This window comes from Rissa tridactyla, chromosome 1, assembly GCF_028500815.1.
Source record: "Rissa tridactyla isolate bRisTri1 chromosome 1, bRisTri1.patW.cur.20221130, whole genome shotgun sequence".
In the NCBI taxonomy this organism is placed as follows: domain Eukaryota; kingdom Metazoa; phylum Chordata; class Aves; order Charadriiformes; family Laridae; genus Rissa; species Rissa tridactyla.
The window spans coordinates 75210678-75234818 of record NC_071466.1 but is presented as its reverse complement, the minus strand read 5'-3'; the positions used below and the strand labels follow the sequence as shown (position 1 = coordinate 75234818).

At 38.6% G+C, this 24141-nt stretch overlaps 1 protein-coding gene across 5 annotated transcripts in view; it reads left to right on the top strand.

The window, feature by feature from the left end:
* GABRB3 (gamma-aminobutyric acid type A receptor subunit beta3) overlaps positions 1-24141 on the top strand; it is a 196441-nt gene that overhangs the window by 160106 nt on the left and 12194 nt on the right. For 4 of the 5 annotated variants that reach the window (XM_054205675.1, XM_054205685.1, XM_054205694.1 and 1 more), the window contains 5 exons: positions 2820-3040; positions 8728-8810; positions 9917-10054; positions 17536-17688; positions 22052-22296. In XM_054205675.1, coding sequence (XP_054061650.1) covers positions 2820-3040; positions 8728-8810; positions 9917-10054; positions 17536-17688; positions 22052-22296 — 840 coding nt within the window. Of the gene's footprint in view, positions 1-2819; positions 3041-8727; positions 8811-9916; positions 10055-17535; positions 17689-22051; positions 22297-24141 lie in introns of those variants that run through there. The other variant, XM_054205713.1, reaches the window with a different exon arrangement.

Sequence of the window (24141 nt, the reverse complement as noted above, 5' to 3'; positions counted from 1 at the left end):
AGTGTACAGTGATCCTTCAAGGTGTGTGGTAGCACACATGCTTGCTCGGGCACTCTATTTGTGCCTTGCCTGTTGTTCAAAGTGCAGAGAGCTGGGTTAGTCAGACGCGTCAGTGCATCTGGACAGTATATTGCCATTGCAGAAGATGTGGCTTGAGCTTTTTCCTTAGTAGATCCCCAGCAAAGAAGTGTGAATAAACTGGTGTTTCGCATGCAATAATGTACTTCTTTTTGAAATAACTTATTGGGGTATCTTTGCTTTCAATACGTGCAAATATAGTTGTATACATTAGCAGATATATAGGTAGGTGTTTTTTATTTAGAGTTAAGATGAAATAAGAAGTCAAGGTTAATTGAGAACGTACTAATGAAATTTGTACCTCAGAGGATGTATTTTGAAAGTTTGTCTTTCAGTCAAGCCACTGAAAGTTCTTGACGTTTGCTGGATGTTGCTGTGGCTGTGTGCAATTTGTAAACTTTTTTCTCCATTGTTCCCTGCCATAGTTAAATAAACAAATAAAATGACAGACTATTACTGCATGTGTTGTTACATATGTTTTACTTAGCTAGTTAATTACTCCATTCATTAGCTGTTAACATGAATTGTATCTCAAGCCAAAGGAAAAAGGAAGCCAGCCTAAAGCTCTCTTCTGCTCAAATGTACTGCTTCTCTCATATTCTAGGGCTAGCTATTTCACTTCTTTCAATGCTGTGCAGTGCCACCCCATCTCTTTATTTCTGTTTTGCATTATTTTGTGTGTGTATTGTGCATTTATACATAGTGAGCTTTTGGTGTACTGCTGATGTGTCCACAGCTTTTACAATCCCCAGTTTCTTGACATTGATGTGCAAACCATTATAGAAGCCAAGCACATAGCAAATTTTGAACGTTAATAGAAACAAGCTTTAATTAAGGCAAGACGGAGCTGGTAGAGGGTATTCATTCTAATCCGTCAGTGTCAGAAAATTGGTTGCAGAGAACATGAGGAGAGATGTGGTCTTCCTGACATGCTACGGGAAGCAAGGCAACTGCACCCAGTGTGGCATGTACCTTGTTCCATGATGAGCAGGGACAATTAGTCCCACCAAAGAAAGCTTCTAACCAAAAGGTCGGAGCATGTTCTCCTGAGCAGTCGTGTTGGATTTGAGTTTTGAAGGATGACCTTCCTTCCAGGCAGTTCCATACAAGCTCCTTTCTCCCATCACCGGGCCCTTTTGGTTTCAAAGGTCTCCTATTAGTTTCCTAAAATGGGAACAGCTTGTCATTGATATCTATAATGATTTATTTTTCTAAGCAATTAAAATTGATTTCTTAAAGCTATAGCAGCTCCCTCATTAAAGAGGATGAATCACTGAATAAAAAACGCCAAGGCTCTGGGTGTGAAAGGTGCGCTCAGGTTTCATTTGATTTCAAGGAAAGGCTGGAGGGCATGAGGGAAGCAGGGCAGGATCAGTGCCTGAAATTGGGTTGTCTCCACACGAAACCCATTACAAGAATAGACCCTTCCCAACAGCCGTAGTTAGAAATCCTGAGCATCCTTTTCCCAAACAAGCAGCAAGCCTGAGGGGATTTGCATCACCAGCTTGTAGAACCAGATGCAAATGCAGGTATCCTGTGGCTTGCACACCTGCTGCTAAATATTTAAATGTGTTTGGAGATCACATAGATTTCTCAGTGCTTTGTGAAGAGTTTCATGAAGAGTTTTGTCTTTTAGAGCACTTCTGTAATTTGAAAATCAGTGTTTTAATGGCCTGTACTTGCCGTCTTGTTTTTTTCATTGTTAAATATGACAATATTATCAGACCTAAACCCAATGTTTTAATTGTAAACATTACTGTCCATATATAAGAGAGTATTATTTTCAGATACTCACCTTTTTTATTTCATGCATAAAAACAGGCTTTCTAAAAAAGAAAATGTCTTTCCATACTTTGAAAGTTATGAGGGAATGAAAGGCCAAAGGCTCTTCTTTCCTAACAGGAAATTTTGCTATTTCATGTGATTATTGTTTTTTTCAATTTTTTTGTTACTTAACTTTAAAACATTCCCATATTTTTTGTTTAATAATACCATGAAGCTAATGAATGCCTATTGTCTGAGACTTTCAAAGTGTTTCAACATAACATTATTATGACGTGACCATGTCAAGTTAGCAAATTCTGAAATGAAATATAGAATTTTTAAATGGATGTTTTATGCTTCTGTATCCATGTTTAGGCTCTTATGTTAGTGATCACAGCTCTTAGGAGACACCATGAACCTTAAGTGACAAAGTTATGAAACCCAGACATTGACATTAGTAGGAGTTTACTGCAATTTACTGTTCTTCTAAGTACCGATGTAGCCTGTTGATGAGAAAATCTTTATGTTATGCAAGGTGCAGTCTCACATAAAGGCACATGTATAGACAACATCTTTACAGTTTATTGTTCAAAAACAATTTTGCATACTACTTCAAAATACTGTGAAAGTTTTTGCATTCAGCTGTCGGTTTTAAAAATGGGGAAGATCGCAGTATTTACCTATTACCTCATTTATCATTCTACAAACACCATAATTTCGGATAGTTGTCAGGGGAACTAAATGAAAGAAATGGAGTAGCAGGACAAAACATACCAATAATAGCTGAATTTCTTAAGATTTTAAATTCTCCCTTAGACTAGAGTGATACTAGATTAGAATTATTTAATAAGTGATACTAGATTAGAATTATTTAATAAGTGATAGAAATATTTAAAATGGAATTAAACCAACAGCAAAATAAGCTAGTTACGCCAAGTATGATTGACTGTCATGTTTCTCTTTTTTTTCCTCACCAGGATTACACTTTGACTATGTATTTTCAACAGTACTGGAGAGATAAGAGGCTGGCTTACGCTGGCATACCTCTCAACCTCACGCTTGATAACCGAGTGGCAGATCAACTCTGGGTGCCTGACACTTACTTCTTAAATGACAAGAAATCATTTGTGCATGGCGTTACCGTGAAGAATCGAATGATTCGCCTCCACCCAGATGGAACGGTGCTTTACGGTCTCAGGTCTGTACTTCCGTGATGAAGATTTAATCACCGTCGTTATGTATTGTTGATATTTGCTTTCTGGTACAAGGTTATTACAAACAATGGGTAGTGCATTATGTAACCTTCCCCGTAACTCCAAAAGATGCCTGTAGAAAACAAATGACACACTCGATGTTTCTTAATTTTGCCAGAAGCGCCTCCAGTCAGGTTTTATCTGTTTCTGTAGAGTCACCATATCTGGAAAGCCCAGTAGCTACAGGAAGCAGAAAGGCAAGCATTAATTGTAAACCTGAAAGTTTTGTCCAAAATACAGGCGGTAAGATTGAACGTGGGTGCTTATGTTGTCTCTTGATGTGTCTGTAGTCTACAAAGAAAAAGCCACAAGCAGCCCTGGTTGAATGGAGACAGCCACAGGCAAGACCATGACTATGGGTGCCTTCAGTGATTTCTTCAAACAGGGATCAGCACTGCAATGTGTTATATTTCAAACCAGAGGTACAAAGTGACCTTACATTATTCTACTTTCTACGTATTTTAGGCTTGTCCTATGATTTCTCTGTTTTCTCTCATAGCTTTTATGGTTAGGAATGATGAAAAATCCTTCCCTTAATAAACATAATTACACTAGCAAAAATCCTAATGAAGACTCAGTAGTGTCAAAAAGTTGCTTTCTTTAGGCAGGCTACTCCATTTGCTCCATTGGTTTAAACTATAATGTCAAAACAAGTCTTTGCCAGTGATGGTGCCTTTCCATCATGAGAAGTTTCTTGTATTTCTAAGCATAGATAACACTCGAGATAGCTGTACACACATAGTGCAGGATAAAGAGACCCGAGTATAAAAATAAATGAGATCTGAAAAGTGGTTCAGATGGATTGTATGACTGCTTTACCTGTTTTTGTTTTTTTATCAACAGTTGAACTTTTTACCTGACTTGGCTCTTGGCTTCTCACCTCTTTAATTCCTGTTACATATCATGTATGGACTATAATTGGATGTATCTTTCTAGACATAGTAAAACCAGACTTGGCCTGTTATGAAATTTGAAAGAAGTTTAGGATGTTCAGGAAATGTTGTCTTTATAATTAACTGTTTTTAGGAAAGGGAGGCTTTCATCTTGCATGCTTTTGACCAAATATGGAACGCTGCTGGTTTAGGATTCCTTCCACAAGTAGTTAAATATCAAAAAACGATGCAAGATATTTTTGTTTCCTTTACTGTATCTCAAGAATCATCCCCACAAGCAATGTAATAAAAAAGTGATGGAGATTAGAAATCTTGTGATTGTAATAATGTATAGAAGTCTTTCTGTCACGCTAAAAGCATTTGGAATCATTCGGGTGAGGATTATCTGTCATAAAATAGTGTATTTGAATAAGTTAGCTGCCTCTTCTGCAAAACGTAAATGTGCACAAGCAGATTGCATTTCACTTGATAGTATTTGCTTGGCAGGGATTTCACCAGTGGCTCATGTGTGGCAAACTTCTTTCCATTCCCTTTCTTCTGAAAGCACACAATATCCATGGTCAAATATCCATGGTGTGAAGCAGCCAAGTTACTTAATGAAGGATAACTGTCTGAAATTAAATCTCTGCTAAATACAGGACATTGTGATCAGAAAGAAGAAAATATCTGAGCCTTAGCTCTGTTGATTTAAAACTTTAGCTTTGTGTTGCTCTGCCACTAGCCTAACTTCTCGTGTTGTGGCTTCAGAGCATCCCGATGGCATTGGCCTCAAGCCGCAGCCTGGAGGCAGTGATTCATCCTATGGGCTGAGGCCAGAACCTGGAGTTTTATGTGCCACAAAACGCAGGGCCACTGAGAATAATAGGGGAAATTTTGGAGGGTTGAAACTGATTATAGAATAACCATGGAGCAAAGCAGTTCCTCCAAAATTTATAACGAAAGTGATCCCAAGGCCACACTGGCTCTGTGCTCTCTTCTGAAAAATGTGGAATTTATCATAGTTTTGAAAGACTTGACCTTCTGTTATCCAGGGTTCCTCTCTACTTCAGAGAAAGCAGTTTGCTACCGCTGCAGAAGTCTGTGAGTGTTGGGGAGAATGGGGCAGCAGCTTTTTGAAGTTCAATCCGTTTCTGGGGAATTTTTTTCTTTGGGCACAATACTGACTTTGTTCCACCTTGTTCAGAACAGTATACAAGACATAGGATGATACAACAGCTTTTTTTCATAATAAACCAAAAAAGAAATCATGACATTATAGGCTGGGGATCAAAAAATAGTCTTTCTGACTGCTTGTGTGTTTGCCGTATGTATACTTCTTGTTCTCAGGCAGTACAATGCTAAATGTTATGAATAAATAGAGTGGAGGAACAGATTTGTTTTATCTGAAAGGACTCATGTAGTTATTGCATGAATATAAAACATGATGGATCTTTGCAAGGTGAAAAGGTTAGTTGTGATTGGTCAGACCAGGCAACCACACTTATTTCTGATCTTTTTTGGATGAGTGTATTTCTGTGTCAAGATGAGAAGACGATCAAGTTGGCCTAGTCACATAAGATGTATTTATATTGCTTAGACTGATTTATATTGTAAACATTTTGGGGACGCAAAATATCCTTCTGTCAGTTGTTTATGCAGCACCTCCCAGCACATCACAGGTGGGGTTCCTATACAATATATCAAAATAATCAAAAGCAATCAGCCTCGTAATAGAATAGCAGGGAAGGTAAGAGAAGCTGTATCCAGAGGACAGATAACTGGAGTAGAAAATTTTAAACAATTAAGAATATTTCCTTTGTGTATTGCTTTCACCCAAAATGTATGTGTATCTGTGTACCGCTTTATCTTTGTCTGGCTCGTAATTGTTTCTCTGTCACTGCTGTGATGATGAATTCTTGAAACCCTTTTGTCCTGCTGCGTCAGGCAATATCCCACCCCATAAAAATAAACCTGCTCTTCTTGGGAGCGTGCACAAGCCTGAGCAATTAACATTTTCTTTTGGTGAGCATTTGTGCAAGTTAAATTTGGTTGCTTGAATGTTCATTCAGGAGGGACCTCTGAGCACTCAACTTACTTTGAGTAAATGGGGTAGATCTGTTTCTATCTATATCTACCTGTGTCTTCTTTTCTAGTGGATATTTATGAAATTAAAAACATACATTTTGCTGTAGTGTAAAAAGTTTCTTGAGCAATAATATGCAGTTTCTGGTATTGGAACTTGTGACACAGAACCACTATGGTACGTGAACAGGCCAAAACAAAAATACATTCCTTAAAAAGCCATAAGGAAATTAACAAGTTGAATGCAAGATTGCCAGCTACCTAATTTTTAATAATTCTGCCAAATTAATAATGTGTAAGTGCATTTTTTCTGTATGGCTGGCATTTAAAGCTAGTTATACAACATAGCAGTTAAGATGCTGGTACCACACTCCCTCTTGTACCCACTTAGCTCATGTGGATTGCGCTGCAGGATCTTAAATGAGCCCTAGGTCAGAGTAGGGGAATGTACTAAAGCATGGGACAGAAGCCTCATAGCCGCAATGCCCAAGTGGGCCTGCTTGTTTTACTTGGAGCACAGTTATCAATTGACTCAGGAGCAAGATCATTTGATTGGGCAATCAGTATGTCTTTGTAGAGCTGACTACTGCTAAGAACTTGTTCATCAACGATCACAGATTTAAGGCTTAAGTATTCTCTTCTAAGAACATAGGCTAGTACTAACTTTATATGCTTAGCTAGAGCAGCTAGTAGTCATCATACTGAGGAGACGTTCATAGCCATAAATAGTAGCCCTGTATCTAGCACCTTGCTTGAAGGTCCAGAAGGGCACTTGTAAACGTTCGGTGCAAAGAAAACCTCCCCCTAAAGTGCAGAGCAGCTGAGGCTGGTCCAGCCCACTGGGACATGTGCTAACAGAGGAACCAGAGCATCTCCCAACAGGCATCTGGAGGAGGATTGACCTGATTGTATCCTGTGATACAATACCTGATCCCTGAAAGCTTGTGGGACCCACAGGAGGGTATTCAGAGAACACCCAGCGTGGACAGCAGAGGCAAAGGCATCATCATGCTGTAGATATAGCTGGGAAGGATAAAGATCAAGTGCGTGTCTTTCTTACTGGCTACTGGTAGGAGGGCAAGTGAAAACATATGCTGAGTAACAAATCCTTGAGCTTGTACCTTTCCTGGCCCACCCGTTGCCTTTGTGTTCATACAGCTGTCTCCCCCTTGGCAAAGAAATTATAGTATTTTCTTGCAAAAGCGTTTTCTCAGTAAGAGAAGATGGATTCTGTTGTCCTGTGAGATAGCTATAATGGTCTTAATCCCTTCCTTTGGATTTTATGTGAAGTTATCTGTCTGAAATAACCTATATGCTAAGGATAAGCATTTTTCCTTCCTTTTCTGGGAGAATTGGATAAGATATTCATAATAACACCAGGTTTTTCGTTAGTGTGAAAGAGTTAAAGAAAGAAAGGTGGGAAAGAGTTAAAGAAAGAAAGGTGTGAAAGAGTTAAAGAAAGGCACCTAACTGCTTTTCTCCTCTTGAAATGGTAGTCCTGAATTTTAAACTACTTTACCAAATTAGAAGACTGTAATTTCTGAAGGTTAAGGGATTAATGAGAAAGCTTCAAAACTGAGAAAACACATGGACAAAACCATAACATCGAGGGTTCCAGTTTTTAGAGGTCTACTTAAGGCATTTCCCCTCTTGTGTTATGAGCATAAATTATCACCAGAGTATTATTTGTTTAGGACTTAACTGTGTACAAGGTACATGCCTTGTTTATATCAGAAAAGGATCAATAAGGAACGGACCTAGTCAGGCCCAGAAGATAATTTAAATGTGAAATTTATATGACTCCATTATAAAGAAATGATACATAATAATGTACATACTCTTGGCGAAGGCTATGATTCAGCAAAACACTGAAATACACTGAAGGTTAATCACGAGCATACGGTTATATCAGTCTAAAATTTAGTACAAATATATAAATCCATTAATTTAAAAATAAAGTGCAAATGCTGTGTGAGGCTGCTATTGTAATTGTTTTGGTTGTACATGTGTGTTGTTGACACTCCTGATATACAACAGCCGGAGGAAAAACGCGGATTCATCATTACTGAAATGTTTTGCAAATTCATCATTAGTGTGCTAAATTGCCTGCATTAGCAGTAAAAAAGCAAAAATATATTTTTATTTGGAGATAGAATTTAAAATTCAATATGGTGCTTCATTACAAAACCCTCTTTAAGTTTGAAAACTGGAGAAGTATGCTCAATTTTGAAACAAAGCATTTCGCTGGACTTAAGATATTTTTTCAACATTCCGTTTTTTTTTCTAGAGCTGCCATAGAACCAAGTCATCGGTTATTGACACAGGCTTTATGTCAATTACTTTGACGTTTGTAGCAAGCTGTTTTCTCTCCATGTTTTCTGATATGAAGTCATAGTCTTTAATCTCAGGAAATTTTGGTGTAGTATTTGCATATGCAGATAGGTCCACTGAAGCCCAAAGGGACTAGTTGCATAAGGGTAAGTCACAGTGAGTTGTTCCACTGCAGTCAGTGTAACTGCTGTTGTATTAAGCTGCTGCTCCATGTAGAACGATGGACCAGATTCTCAATTATTGTAAGCTATTCTTCAGAGAGTCCTCACTTTGAAAAATAAACAACAATGACAACAAAACCTGGATTACTGGCTGTACAGTAATTGTATTTGACGTTTGTATTTCAGAATCACAACCACTGCAGCTTGTATGATGGACTTGAGAAGATACCCATTAGATGAACAGAACTGTACTCTGGAAATAGAAAGCTGTATGTATATAAGAAAATGCATGTAAAACCTAGTTCAGATGCTGGGTGGTTTTCCTTTTATAGAACTGTGTGATATTTATAGTGGTGTCTGTAAACACTATGTGAATCATATAATTATCACCCTTTGGATTTTTTGTTTGTTCATTTGACTTTTTAAAAAAATATAAGGGGTCATCCATTTCTAGATGGATGGATACATCCTAGAAAAATGGGTTTGAGACAGGATGAAGCCATTTATCGCTCCAGCCTGACTTGGCAGAGGCAGTGACTGGATGCTTATCTTCAACACAAGAGAATTAACGTTCATATTTTAATCAAATCCATTTTCAAGAGAGCAAACACTGTGACATCATTTTCTTTCAGTGTGCTTTATTATGCATGGATGGTCTTGTTGCAGGACCCCTCCCGGTCTTGCAGATCAGCCCCATTTGTGATTTGCAATTCTGTTCCACGCAGAGCCAGATTCTCTCTTCCACCTAGTCTTGTCCTAGGATTGCAATATTCAGATGTATATTTGTGCTTCAAGAATTCCTGCTCCATTTCTGCTACTGGCTGGACATTGCGGGCCATGTACAGAAAATGCTGGTATACAGTCTATATTCAACTGTACTCCTCCACTAGAGAAGCTAATGGAAATGGTGCAACTACCCCTCTTTAGTGAGCGGAAAAGATCTGCCCCAATTATGTTTGTCTGTATTCATTGAATAATCCGTCTTTTCCTGGTGATTATCAGCATAAATATACACTTGGTTTCAGAGCTAAATGCGTGTGATGTCTTAAATCATGCTAATCCGCAATTTTGCAGATTTTTGGGTAGCATTTTCTGTTTCATTGGAGCCATTAATCCTTATGTGAATTTTAAGAGAATGATACCAAAAAAAAGGAAAAGAAAACAGAGTATTTTACTTCAAATTCCTGTGTAGACTGTAACGGCAGAGCTCTTTGGAAGACCTTCCCACAGGCAGACAGAACAGAATACCATACACCACTCCAGCTCTTCTGATTCTTTTCATTGTCTCAAATGACAAACGGTGTGTACTGTGTTGGAAGCTACATTTCAGTCTGCTGCTATTTATGACTTTTTTTTACTCCTGCTTTGCATGCAGATGGCTACACAACTGACGACATAGAATTCTACTGGAGAGGTGGAGATAACGCAGTCACTGGCGTGGAGAGGATTGAGCTTCCTCAGTTCTCCATCGTGGAATATAGACTGGTGTCAAAGAATGTTGTCTTTGCCACAGGCAAGTGCCCATTTGGTGTTTAATTTCCTTGTGTATGAGAATTACTGGTTTCTTAATTGTAATTATATATAGTCCTAGCACTGTGTTGTGTGTTTGGCTAAAGAAATTACTTGAAAAAGCCTGGAGCCAGACGTCGATGAAATAGCATTTCTTGTTTACTTTTCTTTTTCTTGTGTATGTGTGTGTAATACTTCACCAGGCGCCTAAATATCTGTGATCTAAATAAATATGAAGTCATTCACCTCTGAATCATCAGTTTAAACGTAGCCTACAGGGTTACTGATCATACATAAGTATGTTTTGGCATACCAGGTCAAAAAGCTGCCGTTTTTATGAACGCCTCCCTACAACTTTTCAGTGCGTGTTTGTTTTGTTGTTGCGTAGTGAATGCAATGCCTTTTATATCTTGATTTGCACTGATGGGTATATAGTACTGTATACACAGCCAGTGCTTTTGTTATCATTGTTAAGATGCTAAAATTAAATCCCTGGTTTTCATCCTTGTTTCCTTGAAGACGTAATAAAAGCTACTGGTAACTCACAGCATTGGATGTCTTCAGGTGACATAGCACAACGTTGGTTTACGTGTTTAATGTTAGACACCAGCATAGGAAAATGTTGTTACGTGTGAAGAGACCAAAGCGCCACAGAAAGCCATCAGCAAGTGTGGGGCCACTTTTTGGGACCTTCAGACTTTCAGTACTCTCCAGACCACAGGAGTGTGCTGTTCCATCTGTCCCAGCGCACTAGAACAAATGAAGCACAGCTCTATTATGTTTGTAAGCATCACTTCACCCACTCTTTGGACATAGCATCTGTTTCAAAGTACACAGAAACACAAGTTGTATTTCAGAACAAAATGTAAATATTGCTGGGATTGAAATTAATATTAGGAGGTTTGCCAAATGCTGCTGTTCTTGTTTCTCATTGTGAATGGAAGGGTGTTTTAAAGATAAATCGATACTCTAACCCTGTATCCCTTCATTCTGCCGCCAGTGTTACCTTCAGCAGCCAGGGCTTATCTGCCCCTCCACGAGACTGGATATACTTTTGTGGAATAGCTCTTTGGACAACAATGAGAATACAGAGAAATTATTTGGGAAGTTTTCATGACAGTCCGAAGCCACCTTTCAGTTCCATATGAAGTATTTAGGTAAAGACATGATTTAGTAATTCAGAGATGAGAGAGATATGTTAAATTCAGGAAGAAAGAGAAATCCAAAGACCTGTGAGGCAACTATGAGAGAGAATGAAAACTAGGGATGAAAACATTTATATGACTGACCAAATATTCAGACTCATAACAGTTCTTCCCAAAAAAACTTGTGGAAGGGGTAAAAAAGTCTCATGCTTCAGGGTTTAAGACAGCTTGGCATTAGGGAGTAGAATGAGACAGTCACAGAGACCAGATTACTCTATGTTTCTTGTACCATTTTCTGAAGTGTATAATTTTTGTCACTGATGAAGACATGATACTGTATTTACTATTATTTAGATACAGGACATTATGAAAATGCTTGATTAATTATGAAATTTTATGAAACGTATTTCCGTGCAGGGAAAACATCACATTTGTTTCTCAAAAGCACAGTTAACTGTAAATCTGAAGCATGCTAGTGAATCTGACGGCTAAAGTCAGCACACTCTTTTCAAATTTCTTCTCAAGACCCTACTTTTTTTATGGCCCTAGTAATTAGGGCCAGTTTCTACATTTTTGTGGAAAATAAGTCAGGCATGCTATTTTTTTTTTTTTGGGACTTTGAGGTTATTGAAGTCTCAAGGGAAGATATTAGTTCTTTGAGCGCAGTATCTCAGTGAACATTTCAGAGATTTCAGTACTAGTGTGCTTTGATTGCATAAAACTAAAAGAAGACTTCAGAGTCATGCCATAAACAGCTTTTGGAGTAGTTGTTTCTCCTGTCGTCCATGAGGAACAGTGCTGTATAATCTTGTGTAACTTATGCAAATGCAAAAATCTGTTCCCATAGTTACTACTGAGAAGCAACGGTAAGCATGAGAAAAAACCCATAGATAATGGCATAAAGCAGTGCGGGGCTGCAAGAATAGCGGAGGAACTGCATGCATGTTGAAGCATAGCTTTGGAGTGCAAAATTATCTTGCCAAATTAGCAAAATGGGTCAGGAAAAAGGTATAAAAGTAAGTATGGACAAGTGCAAAATACAACCTTTATACAACTAATTATTCCTATCCAAATTCAGGACAGGGAATACCAAGTTAGGCCAGATTTCTGTGTGTAGAAATCTGGGGGTTACTATCAATCTATCTCAGACTGAACATGAGCCAATAACATCTTTTTGGGGAAAAAAGAAAAAAAACCACATCCTACAAGGAGTCTGACTTCCATTGCTAAAGCCTGAGCTGCATATTTGTGGGTAGAACTCTTCAAGACAGTTGTTGAGCAACAAAAGAGGGTCTAGGGAAAATTCCAGGAAACGGAATACACGAGGTTTCCAGAGAACCAGGTATGATTGTGTAGTTTAAAAAAAGAGAACACTTGGTGGCAAATAAAGTCTTCAAGCATCTAGAAAGCATCTGCAAAGATATAAGGAATAGTTTGTTCTCTTTATCCATGACGAAAAGAGAAAAGAGTATTTAAATTGCCCTGAAGAAGAAAAATTTGGTTTGACTATCATTCTAACACCAACTGAAGCCCATGCAGGCTACCATAAGGCATATAAAATGGCACTGGATACCTAGGTGTCAGTAACTGAATTAAGCCCGTAGGCAAATGATATCAAAACAGTGCTGTCAATGGAGCCTAAAGAGTTATTCAGCTCTTGAATACCTCTATTCTGTCAAGTGAATAGCTCTTAGGACACTATTCAGTTGCCTAAACATAGGTATCTTCTGCCTCTTGAGATGCTGTAGCTGTAGCTCGCTGCTTAGCAGTTAGGCTGCTGTTCTGGAGTCTTACAGTCTTGTGTCCTATGTGCCAAACTACTGCTTCAGTATTAGTTACTTAACTAGTATTAAGTTCACTCTTCAGTAACCTAAGGCATATCAAATGGCATTAGACACTTCTATACAGGCAATTAAATCACACCCTTAGAATCAGCTGGCTGTAAGTCTAGATCTCCGTGGTTTACATTGAGAGCTTATGTGTCATCCATGTGTAAATATCTGCATACAAACACCTGAAATGCAGTGCCTAGACCTGTGAGCTGAATCTGCCTCCTAAATGTTTGTTATCCAGAAATGCTAAGAAACTGAACAGGAACGGGGCTATGTAAAACACCACCTAAAAGCTTCAAGATATAAAGCAGTCAGAGCCAGATTAGCAACCTGTTGGTAAGAGGAGAGCGGTCTTAAAAGATTGGAAAACTAATTATTTGCTGTATTCTGAAAGATCAATCTGTAAAGTACATTTCCAATAGCCAAAGAACCTTCCCAGAAGGACAGAGTAAAATGAGAATTCTGTAACTGACCAACTCTGTTATCTTGGTTCATACTTGGATAAAACAGCAAGAGAATAATTTAGCCGTGGAGCTAGATGTCTCAGCTTGGTAGCTTTTAATGAAATTGAAACAGAAACAAGTAATTACTTTTTACTAAGTGCCCAAATATACGAAAGAGGAATATTTTGAGCTAAGTTATTGATTAAGTATTTGTTTTCATGCTTGCATTCTCAATGCTGTTGTTAGATTTTAATTCTTCAGGCCAAATTCTGTTATTCTTGTACTATTTAAATTAGCCCATAGACATCAACATGTTATATGAGATGGGAGGAAGGGTAACAAATCTGGTCCCTGAACAGCAATGCTCTTCTTTAGGCGAAAACAAATTTTGATGGAATGTTAACAACTAGAATTTCCTGGTAATTAATCTCTAAATGTACTGAGCCTTAATTGACAAATCATTATCCAAGCATAATAAGGCAAGTAACAGTGTAATTGTTGAGCTCATGAAGAAATCCATTTTTATTAAATAAATTACACAAGGTGGTTCCTTCTTCGATAAATAAAGATCTGGACTTACAATCTTTGTTCCATGCAGGTTAGGACCCATCCTTTTCACTGAGCTTTAGCCATCTAGACAAAGGGGAAAATAAGTAGAGGAAACAAGGAGTGTTCCTTCTTTTATTTCTTTTTTTCCACAGATTCCTGTGGTTTGTTTGCTGGTGGTGAAATATTATAGCAGGCTGCAGGCAGGACAGATCATAATAGATCATAGATAGCAATAGATCATAAAAGCAATACAGATGAAAGTAATACAAACTTTTGTAGTCTCTGGAAAAGCTGCCTAAAGGAGAAATCTGGCTGCATAGTATGAAAAAAACCAGGGCTACCAGTTTATGTTTCAATTTTAACCTGAACTATACAAAGACCAGCTTACTCTGAAATTTCCTGAGACCCAGACCTCCCAATAAAATTTGAGCTTGGAAAATCATCACAAAACAGGACAACATTCTGTGTCAACTCCAGTAAGTAGCTGTGATGCCAGCAAGACTTTTGGTTAGATTGTCCAGGAGCTACAGACCCTCAAAACCTGCCCTGAGACTTGCAAGGCTGGGATTCATCTTGCTCTGATTTAAGGTGAATATAATTTCAGTGTCTACATATGAACTAAGTGTCTTAGTTGATGGGAATCTGGTCAATACAGTCCATGGAGTCTGGAGACAAATCCAATCCACCAATAGGCGTCTATTTTAGGAAGAGACAGATAATTCTCTAGGTTTTGTTTACTAGACTGACTAGATGAACTGACTCTCCCATAAATGTAATGGGAGCTTAGACACCTAGCTCATGTGTATGCAGTTAAAGTGAGTTGTTTAATCAACTGCTATTTGAGATGGCATAGGGCAGCCTTCTTAGTCTCCAGCTGCTGATTGAAAAGATATCTGCCAGCTGCATGCTGGTGCCTGAGATATCATAAGACATCTCAAAAGGAGCAGTGCAGCCTTCAGATTTGCAACTGAATCTCTCTGTTACAGCCCAGCTCCAACTCTAGAGGGGGAGGACAGCCAGCACTGACAGTCCTGGCCCTAGGTGTGGTTCTTAGGGTTTTACCTTCTAGCTTGGGGCAAAGAACCTGGTTCTTGAAACAACTTTATGTTGACATCTCTGGCCTTTGGACAATCTGTCTGGAGAGTCCACCTTTAAGACCAGGTCCCACTAATTTCGATAATTACCTTCTTGGTAGATGGAGGTGGTGACGAGGTAATGGATGATGATCACAGGGGAAGCATTCAAGATAAATGCCTACAGTTTGCTCTGTTATACCGATTCTCAGTTCAGGATTTAATTACTGAGTATTACTGACATACATGACGCATTAATTCTCTCCACTGTTAACACACACCTCCTCCATCCACACCATTTTCCCTGCTTTATCAATAGCAAAGTGCTGTGTTCTTTCTCTGAGGTTTCCCCCATGTGTCCAGGGTCCTCGGCACTGGAGCAGCCCAAGAAGAGGCTTTGATTCAGTGATTCAGTTCCACTGAACCTTCTTGAATTAATCTTTCAGATTATTTATCAAAGAATCAGTATTTTATGGGAGATTTTCCAGTCATCACCTCTATCAATGATATTCCACAGACACCCAGACCTTGACAGGACTCGTGGAAAAGATTTATAGAGAATCCTTTACATGGGTGGTATATTATATGAAATAATTTTCCTCAACAGAGCTTTATAAAGATGTCTGTCTGATGCACTACTCTTACTGCAGAAAGGTGATCAGGTCTGCTACATTTTTAATGTATTTCATGATGGCAGGGTATGTTCCTGTTTTATTTACATTGTTTGCAGACAGAAAGCCATAGATACCGTTTCATAAGAAGCTCAATGAAAGAGTTAAGCTTTGTTAGCAAAAAAGCAGGCATTGTTTCAAGAACCGAGTTTGTCCTTTGAAATTAAACTTGATCATTGGAAAATGAAGATTTTAAGCAAGCTAAATTCTAAATGATTCTTTGCTGAAAGTTACATTGACTGCTTTAGACAGCAGAAAACCTTGGTCTGATTTTCATGATGAACTAAATTCTTCTGACTCTACCAATAAACTTCTATTGGTGAAACTAGAAGGCATTTCATCCTGGAAAAAAATATTACTTATTGAAGTAATCACAGCAACCAAATACATCTACCAGAGATTTCTTTTTAAAATGGTAGTTCTTCTGAGATTGTTTGGTAAAACAGTTAAGGATAGTTGCATAAAGTTTGATACTCTCTGGATGCTTCTGCTGCCTGGAAATGGTGTAGCATTTTTTTCTGTCATATGACTCAAAGTATACCTAACTATCAGGAATGTGATGAAATCTGCATTTTTCTGTGCCTTCTTTCACCTTCTTTCTCAGGAATATATGTATACGTGTATATGTGCAAGTATAATTTCTTATGTTCGTATGCAAACATATCAGCATAATTTAAAGGGAAGTTTGTAATTTTTTCTTTGTTACTAGATGTAATCTTTCGTGTCTTACACATATTTGCATTAGACTTGGATGGGATGGGTTCTAGTATCTAATTGGGCCCTCAGTGTGTTCAGAAGTGTTTTTTAGGATGTTGACTATAACTAGAGCTTTTAGATGAGCTATTAGAAGTATCACATCTAAGACTAATAATGCAAACACTGAAATCATGAACTAATGTGTGAATGACTACCTTTTTCTTGTACAGCTGCACTCAGATTTAACCCTCTTTGCATTTGGTGAAAGGAGTCATGATTTTTCAACTGTTTCGGATTTCTAAATGGATAAAATATAGTCAGGAAGATTAACACCAATTTTGAAATACACCAGTTTGAAGTTAAATAATAAAATGTTTTGTTTGAAACATTTTTATTGAGGTTATTCATGTTTTTCATTGTTTATTTGCTCCAATTGTAACAATTCATGAATCATATATATGTATACTGTGTATATATATGCACACACACATATAAAATTGTCTTTTTTTTTGCTTAAAATATTTTTGGAAGAAAAATTCTGTCCAGCTGTAATTGTTGTTAGAGGCCTTTGGATCTAATCTGAAGGCTTTTCCTCACTGGGATTCATTACAATTTATTTTTAACACCACAGATATCATGTTTCTCATAGTTCGGATGTAATTAAGTGCCATCTCATGAACATCTCTTCCATGTAAATATAAAACTATGCACATTATTAATCCTCTCAGTATAAATACTATACATAAAACTGTATATTTGGATAAGCATTTTACATGGAGACCTAAGCATCTGTTTTTAAAACCTAACCGGTGCTCACCCATCTGTTCAATAATCTAGAATAAGTTACTCTCTCTTTTCTTTACAAATACAAATTGCTTGGATATCACTGTATTCACTGCAAGGCTTCTTTTAATACCAACCAGTAATAGAGTGAAGGCGTTTTCCCTACTGTTCTGCAGATGTCATACTACCCCATAAAATGTTCATGCTGTAGTTTCTACGGAAACTGAAGACAAGTATCTGCAAGTGTCTTTTCTTCAGTATAAATAACGCTGTTTTCCCTTCCTTTTCCTCAGGTGCCTATCCAAGACTCTCACTGAGCTTCAGGTTGAAGAGAAATATTGGATACTTTATTCTTCAAACCTACATGCCCTCCATACTGATTACCATTTTATCATGGGTGTCATTCTGGATCAATTATGATGCATCAGCAGCAAGAGTTGCCCTTGGTATGTGCTGAGAATGAGTGGGACATTAAAATGTCAGACTGAATGTAGCCTTCGGAGCTTGTTAAAGACTGCAACGTGATGTCAATGTTTTGATATTCCAAAATCATTTACGTCAAAATCATGTCATCCAGTATTGCCTCAAAAGTGATGAGTTTTCCCCTCCATGCAAGAATTTAGCTACCACTGAATCTCTGACATGAGCTGCTCATATGGGTCCCAGCCTTGTTCTCATCAAAGCTAATGTTGTTGTCAGTAGCTTCAGCAAGGGGACCAGCTCCAGGATTGTACTCCAAGGGCTTAAGCATGGGCTCTTAGTCCAGCTCATTGTGGGGAGACAAGTGTGGCTCCAAGCCTCCACCTGAGGTTCTGCCTGCTTTAACTGACAGTGGCAGGAACAGACCTCAAGAACCATGTGCTAGTTCCGAGTGCAGGGGCACGTCAGCTACAGACCGTGACATCCCACCTAAGCCTCAGAGTGCATGGCATGCCAAGCTCATTTTTGTAACAGCTTAAAGTGCCATTTACCTCATGGCAGAAAAACATGGATTTGGCACAGGTTGGTGATCCCTGTCCAAGGCCTTTTCAGATTAAAGTGTCCTTTAGATAAGGGAAGGTGGCTTCAAAATAACTCACAGGAAATATTTCATCTATTAAGAAGCATGCTCAGGAATAGCTATAGGCAAGGAGGATTAAATGGATCCATAAATCCTTATAACTGCCACTCATCTCATCCCAAATCCTTTCTTCAACACTATGCTTCCCAAGAACACATACCTTCCTTCCCAAAACTTGACACTAAGCCTATGCTGTATAGCTTCCTGCTATGATCTCTTCTGTTCTTAGAACAGGAACACATTCCCTAGTTCCCTTGTTTTTCTGATATGTACCACAGCAAACCGGGACTCCAACCTGTGTCCATGTGATTCCCCATTGCTGGACCCTGTACCTCCCAAGACCCCACATATCAAAGCATGCTGGGCAGCTACAGCCACACATTTGTGCAACATCATATTATGTCTTAGCATCTGAACTTGGGTAACTGAAGATATTGTAGATTAACTGCAGTTACTGTACGGTAATTCTACAGTAATTCTACTGTGGGTTAGCTGGCGCATATGGTGCGCCACAGCCTAGCATTGCCACTCAGCAGTTAGTGCACATTCGGCACGTTGCAGCTAAGTAGTAGCTTAATGGGAGGTGGGGTAAAGAGTCCAAACTGTTCTGATGTGTTCATAAATGAACTACTGGATCCAGATCCACCCTGGAGACATTATGACCGTGTGAGGGGTATGCTTCAAACACATCAGACGGCATCTAGATTTTTACATGCCAGCCAGGACTGCAGAGAACAGATGGTTAGACAGAAGTTACCAAACCCAGTGACACTCCGTGCCCTTCTATAATCGGTTCATGCAGTTTTTCCTTGTTTAAGGAATAGGACTCTCTCATGTGGCCTATTTCTGTGTAGCAGAATTTCATCAAGTACTGTACTGTGATAACACAAATATTAAAACAAAAGTCAGAGAGTACATTCAAAGCAAGCTCAGGAGCCCAGATGCTCTACTTCCCATTGATATAAAGTCCTTTTGAGGGGACGAAAATCCATCTAGTAGGTTCTTCTGTGAGAACAATTAGTGCCTTGGTGATTACGTCTGTGATGTTTGTATAATAAAGTTCAGTACCATGGGTCTAATCCTATGTTCCTTTGTATAGCCCCTTTTATGAGTCTGAAGCTGATATGAAATGGTATCAAAGTTGACTGGCTCTGAAAAGCACAGTACAGAGGAGGAGAAGGCCTGCTGGCTTAGGTATTTGCTAAAGGAAGAATTCCCTGTGCAGTCCTTAGGGATATGGAGGCAAGCTTTTACTGTACCCCTGTAGGAAGCCTGTGTTCTCTGAAAGAGCCTGATTCTAGTTCATTCACTTCCATGTTTTGCTCCCGTCCCTGACTCTTACTGCACACGCTGTCTGTGGTCCAGCCTGGACTGAACCGAGTAGTTCCCTCAACCGAGAAACGTAGGCATAGAGCAAAGGCCAGCTCATCCCAGAGACTACGTGCTATGGACACTGCAGGTAGAGGCTGATATAGGGCTGATCTCAAGAGAAATATTCAAAACCATCATTCTGTTAAAAACTGAGATTTTGCTAGTTATCCCTAGAAGTTCCTAAATTTTGTCCTTTGTGAGAGAAGAAAAATAATCTCAAGAGTTCTCACTCTTGTAAAGGGCTGTAATCACAAAATTATCCTATTTTTATATGATAAGTGAGTGTCAGCTGCTTCTCCTCCAGCTGTGCTTTAAAATAAATTATTGATCTTCAGAAGGGCCTCTGCCTGCAGGGTATCAGGATCTTTCAGAGGATGTAATTCCTTTTGGTTAGTGATAGCCACCTTTCTATTCAGTGTGTTTAATCTTCTGTGTCACCAAGAGAGCCACCAAACTCTCCCCGTGTGGTGTTTAAGGTCTTATCTCTGGAATCTAGATTACAGCCTGGGAACAGGCACCAAAAACATGGGCATCATAACCCTCACTGGGTGGACATCTAAATCCCATGTTGACCTACACTTTGGTAAGCGTCTGGGGGATGCTAGTGAGATGCCAAGGGTGTGTTAAAAGGAATCTGTGGGATTTCTGATACAAGAAACAATTGGATCTTAGATAATTCATTGAATCCATTATGGGAAGCGGCAGCAGGTAATCCTACAAGGAAAGAAGCTAATTCAGGCAGTGAAATCCCTTGGGCTGCAAACATGCGAGTTTGCAGTGTTTGCTGCAGTCCTCCACCCTTCTCACCCCTGTTGCTTGTGCCCTCATGGAGGTTTTCTAGAGACTTTGTCAAAGTTTCTTTAGGTAAAAATAATCTCAGCTATACCCCTCATTTTACTGCAGAGATGGGTGAGTTATACCCAATAAAATTTTTAAATAAGCTTGTGCTGTGTGTGTCTCTGCTGTAATTCAAGACGTGAAACATCTGACATCAACACACACTTGTTTCATGGTTTAGAGGAAAAGCACTGAAAACTGCATGACACTGACCTACTAAATATACAAAATATCTGTTGCAGAACCTCATAGGCTACCGCTACAGTTCCCTGGAGTGACACTGTTTACACTGACGGCTTGATTTCGAGTTATATTGTGTTTATTTCTGTCTCTTCAGGTAAAAGAAGCTGTGCTTTATTATATGGCAACAATTATCTTCCATTCTTTATTTTTGTACCTCCTGCATTTTCAGTGATTACTTACAACCTGATGGTATAATTATGGAATCAGAGAATATAGTAATGGAGGGGACCTATTAGAATGGCTTGCCTCTTTTACCGTTGTAGACTTATTCCACAAATCTGTGTTTTCAGCCACCTGTGATTTGCGATTCTCATAAAATTTCCAGCAGAGATACAAACCCTGTGGTTTATTGTGAACTCAAGCAGACTGACAATAAATTTGCTTTTCTTACCAGCTTTTCAAAACAGTGCTCTATAATGTATTTTCAGGTGCTATGTCCATCCTCAGGTAAACAAACAAGGGTTTGACATACCTTATAGATTTTCTAGGTACTTTATTAGTGTCCAGCTGATCACAATAAAAATGCTGCTCTCCCTCCTTGGCTTTTTCTTTCCACAAATGCACATACCTGTCTGCCGCTCACTGCTCATCTCACTTCTTTCTCTGTAGAAATTAGACTATTGCTCTAAAGTAGTCATCTCAAATCCCTCTTTTATATTGTCCTTTCCTGAAATAGGTATCTAAAGCAGATGGGATGAACTGCTTTAGAAAGGTCCCTGTCTCTCTCCACCCACTACAGGGGGGGCCTACAGAACTAACTTCAACCAACGGCTTAACTCTTAGAAATTTAAAACTGCATGAGAAGAATCTTTCACCATCTATACGAACTCTCTGCCTTAATGTGTGCACGCAGTTTTGTCTATCCAGACCCCCAATTAGTTCTGTTACTTTTTCAAAATTTCTCTGCAATATGTTGAGCAGCACCGTGCTGGAAGAGCACAACTTTTTTATGCTTGGAAGACTATTTGCCTTCCTGTCACAGATCCGTTTGGTCTTCATGGAGGAGATCTTCAGGACAGCTGCACTGCCTTCCATGAAGCTACATTAACTCATGGCAGTGGTGCCAGGCCCCCTTGTTAGCTGTTCCCCCGATCATATGAAGGAAGTATTGTAACAGAATAATAACACATCAAGCTTTATTTTTACTTTCTTTCGCAGTGATGTCGCCGGAGACGTATCTTTCGCAAATTCTTAAGCTTCTTCACACTGATAAGGCAAATTTGCCAAAAATGAAAACAAAATTGAAGCATGATCTGCTTGGAGTTGTAAGATATATGCTCTTTTTTTCTTTTGTGTAGGAATTACAACTGTGCTGACTATGACAACAATCAACACTCATCTGCGAGAGACTTTGCCTAAAATTCCGTATGTTAAAGCCATTGACATGTATCTTATGGGCTGCTTTGTATTTGTCTTCTTGGCCTTACTTGAATACGCCTTTGTCAACTACATTTTCTTTGGAAAAGGCCCTCAAAGGCAGAAGAAACTTGCAGAAAAAACAGCAAAGGCAAACAACGATCGCTCAAAGTTTGAAGGCAGCCGGGTAGGATTCTTTAATCTATATATAGTCTTTCTTTTCTTTTATTATAAAAACTAACTGTATGAAACAAACAAAAAAAAGCTTGCGTAAAAACATCATCAACATCTTGTTTTTGTGGACAAACTTTGGCATTTTTATATTCGAGAACCTGCATAGAAAATATATTTAGGCATGCGGAACTTGAAGTGAGTATGATCAGTATGACAAGTAACTGTAAGAAGGAGAAAACAATGGGAGCGCAGCTAGCTAGAAAATAAAGGCCGAGATCTACAAAGGAGTTTATTTGTCTAAAGCAAATATAATTTATTTTTTATTTCGTTTAAGTACCTACATAAGGGAATCTGAGATCTGAGCATACTTTTTCTCACTTAGAGCAGACACATTTAGAATGGGAGAGAACAGATAAGGATTAGTTCTGCTGTGGTAATTCATTGTCCAGCATAGCTGAACCGCTGTGCGTGGCATTGTCATCTGCTGCTGTTTAGGACCAGCAGAAAATTATGATTGCAAGAGAAACTTTCAAATTGATTTCTGAAGCACAGTGTTGGCATGGTGTGTGCTGATTACACTCCAGCCTATTTCCTTGCTTGGAGTGTTACTTCATCCAATAAATAACTTTTCTTTTCCCCTTTGGAAGAAAAATTCAAGGTATTCAATACTATATGATGTCAGCAAGCCATGTCAGTTTGAATAGGACACCTTTTTTGTCTAAAATGCTCCCAGTGAGTCTTTTTCATTCTGTTCTGTTGAGTAAGACTATTTTTTTTCTATCAGCTAGAATTAGAAGAGCTCATAGTGGTAAAACTACTACCTGTGTATTAAATACCAGTATCATAAAAGTAATTTCAAGCTGTATTTTTTTACCCTAATGATTCTGTCTGCTATAGGAAATGTAATGCACACCTAATTATTGAAACTGATATCTGTGAAATAATTTTTGAATCAATAAACTCATTTTTGTCCATAATGAAACCACATTCTCATCACAGTCAGCAGTACTGCCTAGGACCAAGCTAGCAGGAAGAATGAATCCCCTTTCCTGGAAAAATAAATTGTTATAATAATAAAAAAAGCTGATGGGGGAAAAAAAGAGTACCACTGAAAGTAATGAAGATTTTAGCAGCAAGCAGGTAATGCAGATGTTCTCCCAAAGGAAACCATCTGGTGAATCTCATCCATTTAAATGATTTACATAATTCAGTACAAGTCTTGTTAATGGGCCCAATAGCACCCCATGCCTGACTGTTCTTCTGTCTTGACATCAATTGGTCTACATTGTCAAAAGAAGCATATGTACATTAACTAATGAAAATGAGGGGTTTTCATCGCGTAATTTTTATATCCCAGATCTGATCATACAATATATCAATCTTTTTTTTCCTCACTTTTGACTTGCAACCTTTTTTTTTTTTCTTTCTGGGCCATCTGAAGCAAATATCATGGACTGTTGTGACTTTTCTGCTGGTTTAATAATAATATACACCATGCTTGAATGAAATTAGGATATAAATTCAGCACACCAGAGCTGAAAGAGGAGTGTGTTACTTTGTTCCTTGGAGTCCCAGCTGTAAAAAGGAACTCTGTATGCTGTGTAGAAATGCATATGCTCATACTGACTGTGAATATTTGCTGTTCAAATGACATAGGATAAATAATGAGGTATGGTTCCATTCTGTGCGGAAAACATTTTGTCTCCAGGCCTCAACTGGTGAAGTCAACAGAGCTTCGCTTCAGTCACTGGATTCAGTGCCTTCAGACAAGAAATGCCAGCATACAAGAGGGAAAGACAGGGACATTAGGTAGAGCTGATCAGAAATCTTCCTTTGAAACACAGCATAGACAGAAAAT